Source organism: Narcine bancroftii, chromosome 7, assembly GCF_036971445.1.
Source record: "Narcine bancroftii isolate sNarBan1 chromosome 7, sNarBan1.hap1, whole genome shotgun sequence".
Lineage (NCBI taxonomy): Eukaryota > Metazoa > Chordata > Chondrichthyes > Torpediniformes > Narcinidae > Narcine > Narcine bancroftii.
In genome coordinates, this window is record NC_091475.1 from 160933050 (window position 1) to 160945677 (window position 12628).

Consider the following 12628-nt stretch of genomic DNA (forward strand, 5'->3'; position numbering starts at 1 on the left):
CAGAATTGCACAGAACCAAATTCAGCCTGAAAAGAGCATGAATGCAGCAGAGAAGTTAAATTATATGAATTTCCAGCTTCATTCAGTTCCGTATTCTATGTATCTGCCTAATAATTAACATCCTTCAAGTCGCATTGTAATATTTGCTTTTTTTTTTAATTAGTCTATGAAAATTAAAAATGACTGAAACGACTTAAATTTAACAAGAGTAAAAAGATTAAATGTAGATCAAGAAACATACTTAATCTAATCATCATCTGAATCTGAATCATTCTTTCCTCTAATTGTCCTTTTCTCCATCTTTGTAATGCTTCCACATTTTTTTTGCATCTGGAAGGGTGGGTCCATCAAATTTCCACTAAGAAGAAAAAAAGTCAAATTTTAGTCTTTTTTTTTTAAAAGCTGAATTCTAAACTCCCATAGTAAATTATATTTCACATTTCTTGGATGTACAAGCTGAAATTTTAGTGAAGAGAAATAAAATTACAGTTACATTTTATGTATCCTCTAGGCAGGTGACAACGCAAGAGATCTGCAGTATGAAATTAAGTAATGCTCCTCATGAGAAAGAGGCAAGTGAATGATGGAATACCTATCCAAATGTTGGAATAATAAATCTTGGGGAAAAATGGTTATAACCACACAGACAAACTGAATGCAAATGATGAAATAAAAGTATCATGGGTCAAAATTATATATTAATATCAGTGATCTAACTGAACAAATGTGATACAAAGCTATGCCACCCATATTGCCTTCAATCCATTCTTACAGTCTCCCACTTGTACTTAACTAGCACCTTTGGGTTAAGGAGAGCACTTTAATATTTCATACGTATTCACAGCACACAATCTAAATGGTAGAGAAAAGGAAATGTAAAACCAAAGCTTTGGTTGGCTTGTCAGATGAATGTAAAAAAAATATTCTATTCCACTTTTTGGTAAAGATCATGGAGTTTTCCTGAGATATCCATCACAAAAGTTATCTCTCCTTATACAAACACAAAAAGATGTACCCAGTCATCTTTTTGCTGTTTCTGCAGCCTGTATTTCTGCAAAATGGTAAGCTACCCCAATTACAACAGTGGCTCTGATTCTCCAACCAGATGGTATTAACATCAATTTCTCTAGCTTCTGTTAGGCCCTTCCCACATCTCCCTGTCTCCTCCAGCTCCCAATCATCTCTCTATTCAGAGAGCTACCCATCCCCCATCACCTCTCAGCTTATTTGTCGAATACCCCATGACCTCTTGCCTATTGGCCTGTGCTCCTCCTCCCCCTGTCCCTTCTTTCTTCCCCCCCAACCTTTTTATTCAGGCACCTGTCTGTTTTTGCTCATACCTTGACAAAATGTTGGTTATATATCTTTGCTTCCTATGGATGCTGAGTGATCTGCTGAATTTCTCCAGCACTTTTGTGTATTCACTACAATTACAGCATCTGCAGACTTTCCTGTTTAACTTTGCTTCAGTCTAATGTATTTGGCTGTAAAGTGACGAGGGATTAAAATGAAAAAGCATAGTTTGGGGGAGGGGTGGGGGAAGATTGAGTTTTGACAAAACAGAATTCTGAGTTTATACAACCAATTATAGAAACAGCTTGTGCAAGTGCAAATATATCAGGAATATTTTCTTCAAAAATAACAAATTCAGAATTACAGTAATCTACCCAAGACAATCAAGATTTGAAAATAATCTCCTAAAGATGAAAAGGGCCTTAATTACAAAATAGGAAGCTCACCTGTAATCAATGATGGCAGCACAACCCAATCTCCACTCCAAAGTCTCCGTAGTGAAGTTATCTGTACAACCAAGGTCGTCAAATCCAACAATGTAATCTTTTGTTTTCCCATCTTTTACCAAAACCATTGTTGGGATTATTTTGATTCGTAATTTTTCCGAAAGAAAAGGAGCTTTCTCTGCATTTAATTTAATGAACTTGGTTTCGATATGTTTTTTAGCCAGAATAGTCAAGTGCTTGTCTACTATCTTGCATCTGTACAAGAGAATAAAGACAATTAATGTAAATTTGATGTGCATGTTTGGTCATTTATAAATGCAGAAATATTTAGCACTGGGGAGAAATAAAACACATCACAATGTGAAGTAATGCAAAATGGTGATTCAATAGAAAGCTAAAGGGACAGGGGAGCAAGAACATAACAGGATGATAGCAGAGTTGGATGACAGTAGAGTTGGAAAATTGAACTAGTGTAGTTTATCTATTAAATCCAGTAAAAGGAAAATCAAAAGTAGGCCACTACCTCAAATCAAGCATTATATAGTGAAAACACCACAATAATTTTAATGCATTTGATCCAAAATGACAGATGTTAAAGGAATTTCTTTTTAAAAAAATGGATAATTTGAATGAAATAATGTAAAGAGCTTGTGCGAAGATGCCCTTTACTTCATTCGTATTCCTTGAAGCATTCTAATTACAAGGAAGCAAGTTATTAATTACTACAGATATTTAGGGGGAGGCTGAAGAGTTATGATTACAGCTTTTTCTTTTTACTTTGCTCACATGTTACTCCAGTACTGCAGTAACTGATCTTGCAGCTCAACCATTCTTTTACAATCTCTTGCTGCTTCAGGGATTATTATAGATTTTCTTTTAATAAAACTGCCATCTTATTCTTTAGTCTTCGTGTACTCAGCAGATATAAGAATACATTGTACAGGAATATTTTCAACTATGTTAAAGATTGCAGATATTTGGAATTGTTATTTTTTTTTAAACTGAAACCATAAAGTTGAGGTTCTGGATTGGAGAAGAGCAAATTTCGAAGGAATAAGAAGGGATTTGGGGAGTATTGAGTGGGACAGGATATTTTCAGGTAAGGATGTAAATGAAAAATTGAGATAATTCAAAAAAGAAATTTTGAGGGTACAGAGTAGTTATGTCCCAGTGAGGATCAAAGGAAAGTCTGGAAGTCATAGGGAGGCTTGGTTTTCAAGGAATATTGGAAATTTGGTTAGGAGAAAAAGGGAGGTGTACAAGAGGTATAAAGAGCAGGGAGCTGAGAGTTTGAAGGAGGACTACAAGGAGTGTAGAAGGAATCTTAAGAAAGAAATTAGAAAGGCCAAAAAAAGACACGAAGAGGCTTTAGCAGACAGAGTAAAAATAAATCCAAAGGGTTTCTATAGGTACATTAAAAGTAAAAGATTAGTGAGGGATAAAATTGGACCCCTTGTAGATAGCGAAGGTAGGCTGAGTGAGAAGTCAGAGGAAATGGGGGAAATTTTGAATGATTTCTTTGCCTCGGTATTCACTAGGGAAAAAAATATTGAACCAGTTGAAGTAAAGAAAAATAGTGGGGAGGTCATGAAGCATACAAGGATAACTGAGGAGGTAGTGATGGCTGTGTTGAAAAAGATAAAGGTGGATAAATCTCCGGGACCGGACAAAATATTCCCAAGGACACTCAGGGAGGCTTGTGGACAGATAGTGGGGCCATTAACAGAGATATTTAGGATGTCACTGGTCACAGGGGTAGTGCCAAAGGATTGGAGGGTGGCGCATGTGGTTCCGCTGTTTAAGGGTCCAAATGTAAACCTGATGGAAAGTGTTCTGAGGGATGGTATTTACAAATATTTGGAGGTACAGGGATTGATAGGGAGTAATCAGCATGGTTTTGTCATGGATAGATCATGCTTGACAAACCTGATTGAGTTTTTCGAGGGGGTTACAAAAAAGGTTGATGAAGGGAAAGCTGTGGATGTTGTTTATTTAGACTTTAGTAAAGCTTTTGACAAAGTTCCCCACAGGAGGTTAGGAAAAAAGGTGGAGGCATTAAGTATAAATAAGGAGGTAGTGAAATGGATTCAGCAATGGTTGGATGGGAGGTGTCAGAGAGTAGTGGTAGGAAATTGTTTGTCCAATTGGAGGCCGGTGACTAGTGGAGTTCCTCAGGGATCGGTCCTGGGTCCACTACTGTTTGTTATATATATTAACAATCTGGAAGTAGGGGTGGAGAATTGGATAAGCAAGTTTGCGGATGATACAAAGATTGGTGGTGTTGTGGACAGTGAGGAAGATTACCGTAGATTAAAAGGTGATTTAGGAAGGCTGGAGGTGTGGGCTGAGAAATGGCTGATTGAATTTAATACAGATAAGTATGAGGTGTTACATTTTGGAAAGGCAAATCTAAATAGGTCATATGCATTAAATGGTAGGCTATTGAGATGTGCAGAGCAACAAAGGGATTTAGGAGTGATGGTAAATAGTACCCTCAAGGCTGATACTTAGGTAGATGGTGTGGTGAAGAAGGCATTTGGAATGTTGACCTTCATAAATCGGAATATTGAATTCAAGAGTAGGGAGGTTATGATGAAATTGTACAAGGCATTGGTGAGGCCGAATTTGGAGTACTGTGTACACTTTTGGTCACCAAATTATAGGAAAGATATAAACAAAATAGAGAGAGTACAGAGAAGGTTCACGAGAATGTTGACAGGATTTCAAGGTTTGAGTTACAGAGAAAAGTTGTGCAGACAAGGGCTTTTTTCTCTGGAGCGTAGAAGATTGAGGGGGGACTTGATAGAGGTGTTTAAGATTTTAAAAGGGACAGACAGAGTAAATGTGGATAGGCTTTTTCAATTAAGAGTGGGGGAGATTCAAACTAGAGGGCATGGTTTAAGATTGAAGGGGGAAAATTATAAGGGGAACATGAGGGGAAATTTCTTTACGCAAAGGGTGGTAAGGATGTGGAATGAGCTTCCGGTAGACGTGGTTGAGGCGGGATCATTGGTTACATTTAAGAATAGAAGAATAGACTGCATAGTTACATGGAGAGGAGAGGACTGGAGGGGTATGGACCGGGTGCTGGTCAGTGGGAATAGGAGGATGGGAATTTGTTACGGCATGGACTAGTAGGGCCGAACTGGCCTGTTCTGTGATGTAAGTGGTTATATGGTTATAATCAGGAGTTAAAAGATTAGGTGTACTATACCAACTACATTACAATACAGCAAAAGGCAACAAAAAATTGTTTCTGCTTTGTGCACAAATTTTGATTGTCTGGTGTAGAATCAGCAAATTTATAAAGGTAGATGAAAAATAAAGTATAGTTATGTGACAGTATATAGATATGTTTTTGGGAGATAATTTGGGAAAGGTTTGTTAGAATAGGTTACATACAAACACTTTAAAAACAGATCTTATTTGAAATACTGGAGCTCTGCTAATGCTAGACATATCGGCTCCACAGCTTTTGCAAAAGCTTTGGAGAGTGCTCAAGAGACTTCACTAATGGAGCCACAGATTATCTGGAGTTGTTCTAAGAGGTTCAGGTGGTTTTGCAAGCAGAGAGATTCAAACAGGCTTTCTCTTTGAGAGAGAGGGAGACATAGAGATTTTTATAGTGTTACAGCCAGCAGAAGCAACTGGGACTGCAACAGGACAAGCTGGCAAGCTTTTGGAAGGCCCCATTTGGAAGATGGCCTGGTCAAAACCCTTGTGATTTATGCAAGAGGAGAGGACTGGCTGTCTAATGTTTCACTTGGAATAAAAGAAACAAAAAGGAACTCTGTGGTCACCTGAAAGAAAGAAGTTATATGGAGAACCCTGAAGGGGCAAGTTTTGTCAGCAAGACACTGAAGTGGCTGATGGAATTTCATCAGTTGTGGATGTCCTGGAACAACAAATCTCTCTCTGAAAACCAACAAGAACCTTCCTGAGCGGTAACCATTTATCTTTCAAGCACCAAACCCTGGTGAACTTTATAAATGTTACTGTGCACAGTATAAGAATTGCCTGCAACCAGTGAACTTGGAGGAATGAGAAGTGAGTTTGGACTGTGAACTAAAGAACTTTTCTTAACTTACACACACATTACATACACATGTGCTTGGAATTAGAAGGGGGTTAAGTTAGGTTAGTTAAGTCAATAGTGATGTTAAAGTGTGATTCCGTTTTCATGTTTAAAGATAGTTAAAAGCAACTTTTGTTTAAGTAACCATTTGTTTTGGTGAATATCTATTGCTGCTGGGTTTTGGGGTCCTCTGGGCTTGAAACAGTTATTCAGTTTTTTGAGGAAAAATAAGGTTGTATTGTTTTTTAATTTGGATTTCATATATTTAATACATGCAATGAAATACAAGTCATGGTCTCTAAATTAGATTTATAATTACTCTGTTTCTCCAAGTTCAACAAACATCACCCGCTTTGATATTTTCTGATAGAAAAGTTAAATCCTCACCTAAATGTAGTATCTCTATAAAAGTGGCAAACCACATTTTTACTCTCCTTAACTTCTTGGAAAAAATCTCTTTCACTGGGAATTTCTTTATATTCACCATGGCCCTTTGAAAGCCATTCCTGCAAACAAATTGAAGGCATTAGAAAAAAAATGTTACCTATATAAAAAATCATACCAGTTTTAAATAAGTCAATTTTAACAGACTGTTCTCGTGATCCATTTACTATAAAAAAAATTAATTGTACTTAAATCAATATTTACTGTTATGAAAATGAATTATACTTACCTTGAACAAATTTTACTTAATAGTTCCTTCTTTATACTATTAACACTATTAGTAAAATTTATAAATTTTTTTAGCATTAATTATTGCAAAAGTGAAATAAACAGTTCCTCTTAGTACAAAAAAAAATCAAAATAATTTGTGAAAATTTCCACCTGTTTCTGATGTTGTGCTTTTTTCAATGATTCAAGCCTTCTTTCTCGGAGTTTCTCCAATTCATCTCCATCCATTTTTTCATATTTTTCAATCTCTGTATCTAGATGTTGTTCCACTATTTCTGATGTTTGCAGTATTTGCTGCTCAATGACTTTACTAAGCATAGCCATTGAAGGGTTACTTGCCATCCTTACCAATCAAGAGTATATCTTACAAAACTCCTAAAGGAAAATAATATGCTTTTACAAATTAAATATATATGGCATTGCTATGGTATGGTTAAATTTATCACAATTGTAAAAATACATAACTATTAGGAATAATTTTCCTCATCAAAAATTCCAATGATCATCTGCATAATGCTGATTAAATATGTTCTACACATGAATTAATGCAGTACAACTTTTAGATCAATTAAAAATACTAACTTCAAATTAAGTACATATCAAATATCAAGAGTAGGCCAGTCAGCAATTTATGGCTTCTCTGCCGTCAGTATTATCTCAGCTTTCTGATAACCTTTGCCTTTTTTTTATAAAAATCAGAAATTCTATTTTGAATATATTCAGTAAGTGAACCTCCACACCCATCTTGGAAAGAGATTTCTGAAAATTCACACTATAAGGAAGTGTTTTTTACAGATCAGCAGCAGAATATCAGGCACCATCACGCTGAGCACTGGCACATCTCAGGGTTGCGTGCTCAACCCACTCTGGTTCACGCTACCGACCACGAATGCAAACCAGCTCCAACACAGTCATCAAGTCTATAGATGACAGTAGTTGGCCTCATCAGCAACAATGATGATTCAAAATACAAAGAGGTGGAAAATCTCGTGATATAACTAAAGTCTCATCATGGACAAGACAAAAAAAAATGACTGGACTTCAGGAGGACCGGGGATGGCCACCCTCCACTACACATCAATAGTTTGCTAGAGAAGAGAGTAGAGAGCACCAAATTCCTCCAAGTCCAATTAGGATGTAATGTATCCAGATACACAGCATCTCGCGTGTCAGGAAAGTGCAATTGCAAATGCACTTGCCGAGAAGACTGAGGCGAGCAAGGCCACATTTTGTCAACTTTCTACAAACAGTCTATCAAGAGCGTCCTGGCCAGTTGCATCATAGTGTGGTACAATTCCTATAGAGCATTGTACCCGCCCTCCCCCCCGCCCCACCAATTGATGTGATCTACAAGAATCATCGTTTGAAGAGGTATCCCAAAATCTTTAAGGACCCCAACCACCCTGAACATAGCATCTTTGAGCTACTCCCATTGAGAAAGAGATACAGGAGTATCAGAGCCAGAACCACTAGGCTGAGAAACAGCTTCTTCCCTTGGGTAGTGAGACTGCTAACGACTGAATGAACTGTTGTAGAGGTAGCTAAAAGAAGTCGGGAAGAATGAGACCAGTAACCAGTGGGCTGGGCTAGTTTGCACTCCGGATGTTTATTGAAACTTCCCACACTGCACCTGGTAAGGCCATGAGTAAGTCCCACCCTCGCGCCAGAAACTACGTCATGACGTTACCCCACGCGCATGCCTACCTGACCCAGCCAGCAGAAAAGAAGACCCCAGCACTGTCATCCTGACTTGGCTGCTCTGCTATCATGAACATAACACGCAGAGTTGGTTCACCTGCCATCAGTGATGCTGATGCTCATATAGACACTCCAAGACTCTACTACTGCAAATATGTATGTAATAGTCGATACCACGTTAAGGTTGACCTCTCCTATTTTTTATCCCGACGCCCAGACTTATGACTCTTGCCTAGGCCCTGGCCGCCCATCCACCTCAACTCCTGGCCTATTGGAGCTCCCGACCCTCCCACCCCCCCCCGCTCCCCGCCCCCCAACTGTGGACTCTCATCTCAAGCAGCTGCCCATCCGAGCTTCCGACTACCCCCTCAACATGGACTTGTCACCCACCCACCCACATCCATCCAATGCACTTACTGGTACCACCCAGTCCTGGCTGGCCAGCCACCCATCCGAGCTCCAGATGCCTCGACTGACGCAGGTACTTAGTGTGGTCAAAGTAGTATGCATGTAATAGTCGACCCCCTACATTTTCCCCAACAAATTGGTCCACAAAATTCGACTATTCCAGTATTTATTAAACAATACTTATTTATCTTTACATATGTATATATGTACTGTATATGTATTATTGGTTGTACTTGTGTTATGTCTGGATGTATGTTTGCATGTTCTTACATTGAGAACCGGAGAAAGCAATTATGTCGAGTTGTACTTGTACAAAATTGGATGATAATAAACAAACTTTTTTCTCACTTTGTCTTGAAAGGCTGAACTCCTATTTTGAAACTGTAACCTTTGATTCTAGACCCCATAGCCAAAGAAAATATCAGCTCTGCATCAACACTGTCAAACTGTGGAAGAAATGTGTACATTTCAGTGAGAGTATCTTTCACTCTTCAAAACCAGAGAGCCAGTCTGCTTCATGCTTCCTCGGATGACAAAGCCACCATACTAAGAATCAAACTGGTGTATCTTTTTTGCAGTCTCTCCATCACAAGCATGTCCTTCCTCATGTAGGGAAACCAGACTCAATACAATATTTCAGATGTGATTTCAGCAAATCTGTATGTAATTGGAGGAAAACAATCCTGTTGCCACAAAAGGCCACACGCTATTTCTCACCTTAATCGTTTGTTCCACCAACGTTAATTTTAAGAGATTTGTATGGACAATGGGCTCCTCTGAACAACCTCTTGCCCTTTAAGAGCATTCATGAAATTAGTTACCTCTTTCCCTCATCATTTCCCATTTCTTCCCTAATGAAGCAATCAATTTAAGGACTCTACCTTTGCATATTATTTATTATTGAATATTTATTTTCTGTATTACAGCTTGATCTTTTGCAATATGATAGTTCTATGGAATCAAAAATTATTCTGCAATTACAGACACATAGAAATACATCATTTTAAATGGACTGAGGTACTTTTTTCAAAAGTTATGCTTTTTAATATACTGGGGCACATTAGTGTGACTTTGAATTTGCAACTATTATTAATTCATACCCCCTAACCTAGTTGGTTCTGTACTAATTCTACTCATTTCTCTGGAATGGCACAAAATAAATTTGGATAAGAATGACGGATGCAGACTCAAGTCCATCCATGTTCCCATTGTAACATTTATTAGTTGGATGTTGATTGAAAGTACATGCCACAGAGATCACATCATGGGTCAGCAGTGGGGTCAAGAACTTCAAATTCTTGGGTATTATCATCTCTGAGGATCTATCCTGGAGCCTCCGTGTGGATGCAATCATGAAGGTTCGCCTTCATGTGAAGAGTTTGAGGAGATTTGGTATGTTACAAAAGACTCTCAAAAACTTCTACAGGTATACCATGGACAGAATACTGGCCGGCTGCATCACTGTCTGGTATGGAGGTGCCAACTCTCAGCACATGGAACAACTCCAAAAAGTTTTTTTTTCTAAATTCGGCCTGCGACATCATGGGCACCTGACTTTATTCCATCGAGGACATCTCCATGAGGCAACGTCTTAAGAAACCAGCCTCTATCCTCAAGAGCCCCCACCACTCTTCACTCTGCTACAATCAGTAAGAAGGTACCTGAAGACGAGCACTCAGCAACACAAATACAGCTGGTTCCCCTCTGCCATCAAATTCCTGAATTAACAATGAACCACAGACACTGCCTTACTCTGACTTTCTTTTGCACTATTTTTATTTATTTTGTAAACTAGTTAATACAAATGTTTGCACTGAGATGCTGCTGCAAAAATTTTGTGATAAGTCACTGACCGTAAATTCTGATATCAGCCACGATCACTTGAATGATGAGCAGGTGTGTGGAATGGGGGGGTGCAAGTTCCAACTTTATTAGACATAGCCTGCTTCTATTTTCTTATAATGGAGTCAAAGATCCCTTCGAAATGCAATGGGTTAAGTGGAATCAATGGCATCTGGTAGTGTTGCCATAATGGAGCTGTCAATAATCAGTGAAGTTTATGAATGTAGAGTGGGTGCAAGACAAAGACACGAGGGACCCTGTCCTACTTTTGGGATGGAGAAAAACTGGGTTAAATCAGAAGTGCAGAGAAGAAATGGTCACAAGGGACCTATCAAATATGGTGGAGGGAGATGCATGACTGAAGAGCAAGGTCAGTCAACACATTGGAATTATCAGTATTAATGTGACATTATCCAAATAAATACAGCAACATTGGGGCGACTGAGAGAATGATAGAGCCTGTACAACAGGAGACATGATAAAAGTAGCCACTGGAGTCAGTGGGCACATACTGAGCTCAGGAAAGAAGAGTTGGCCATAGACCATGTGAAAGTGAGTGTTGGTTAGGAATTGGCAACAATTATGAAATTTTACATTTGGGTTGAATGTCGGACTCAGTACAAATAGCATCAATACCAAGAAGAAAGAGCAGTGGACTGAAACAAAATGTCCATACACAGAGACAGGACTGGATTCATGCAGGTTCACATGGCAACAACTTTTATTGTGGAAATAAGTGATTAAGCAAGATTAGCCAGGCAGCAAGAAATATTTAGAGGGGACTGGTTTGACTTCTTTTCAAGGAAGAATCAAGGGTACTCTGGCATCTCTGCTGGGAAATAGAGGTATACAGAAACCCAATATTTATAAGAAAAATGAGACTGCAAGAGCCTAGAAACATTAAAGTGATACAGGTGTCAGAGATGTCACAAATCCAGCTGGCCAGAGACTGGATGAGGAATGTTTAAAAACAAAAGTAATGACTGAAGGAAATGCACTTAGTGCATAGAAATTTTGTGAGTTGCCTGTATGGCACACAAAACTTTTTTTTATTGTATCTCAGTAAATATGACAATAAACATTTCAATTCAATTGTGTGTACAGGTATTAAGAATAGCCCCCAAAACAATGAATATATACAGTTTGGAGAGTACAAGGTATGAACCATGATGCAAATAATTTCAGAAAGAGGCAACTCTGAAAAATGATAAATGAAGAGACACCAACTTGCCATTCAGACTCCACAACAAAGGTAAATTTACCAAATAAACCTTTTATTCAGGTTTATGTCACAGTTGATCTTCAGTAAAGGAGTTTGACAAATTCAGGCCAAAGTGGGTGAGGCTTTCACAAATCAATGGAAAAATTGAAAAGAGCAGAGGGAGGCATAAAAATAGATCAAAAATTCTGAAAATGAGCCTCAGGTTTATGTCGCATGGAAATGCATTAACAAAAAAAGCTGACTGGTCTGAAAATGCGAGGCCCAAAATGCACCTCGCTCTGCAACTGGACCAGTCAGTGTGAATTGTTAACAACATCACCTCACTGACAATCAAGGCACACCTCAAGATGTATGTTTAGCCCATAGCTCTACTCTCTCTACACCCATGACTGCATGGCTAGGCATCTACAAGTTTGCCAATGACACCACCAATGTCAGCGGAATCACAAACAGCAATGAAGAAGCATCCAGGAGTGAGATAGATCAGCTAGTTGAGTGGTGTCACAACAATCTTGCAATCAATGTTAGCAAAACTAGGGAACTGATTGTAAACCAGGAGAACACACATCAGTCCTTATTGAGAAGTCAGCAGTAGAAAAGGTTGAGCACTTCAAATTCCTGGGTATCATCATCTCTGAAGATCTATCCTGGAGCCATCATGTCAATGCAATCATGAAGAAGGCTCACTAGCAGCTATATTTCACTAGTTTGATGAGATTTAGTACATCACCAAAAACTCTTGCAAATTTCTCCAGCTGTACCATGGAGACTATTCTGACTGCCTCACCGCTTGTGTTACGTATCGAGGAAATGTGGCTTCCCTGCCTGCCTGGAATGTGTCCTCCCAATCTGAAACTTATTTAGAAGTCATATTACCTGTCAACCAGGGTTGGACTCTGGCCACCCGTTAGTGCACACCTTGCCGTTGACTAATTTAAATCACCTAGGCTCATAATTAGCTAGAAACACAGA

At 38.7% G+C, this 12628-nt stretch overlaps 1 protein-coding gene across 7 annotated transcripts in view; it reads right to left on the reverse strand.

Annotated features, from left to right (window-relative positions):
• txndc9 (thioredoxin domain containing 9) overlaps window positions 1–12628 on the reverse strand; it is a 31594-nt gene that overhangs the window by 8405 nt on the left and 10561 nt on the right. For all 7 annotated transcript variants that reach the window (XM_069891007.1, XM_069891008.1, XM_069891006.1 and 4 more), the window contains 4 exons: window positions 6640–6861; window positions 6202–6320; window positions 1740–1994; window positions 242–358 (listed from right to left, as the gene is read on the reverse strand). In XM_069891007.1, the coding sequence (XP_069747108.1) occupies window positions 247–358; window positions 1740–1994; window positions 6202–6320; window positions 6640–6828 (675 nt within the window). In that variant the 5' untranslated portion in view covers window positions 6829–6861 and the 3' untranslated portion in view covers window positions 242–246. The remainder of the gene's footprint in view (window positions 1–241; window positions 359–1739; window positions 1995–6201; window positions 6321–6639; window positions 6862–12628) is intronic.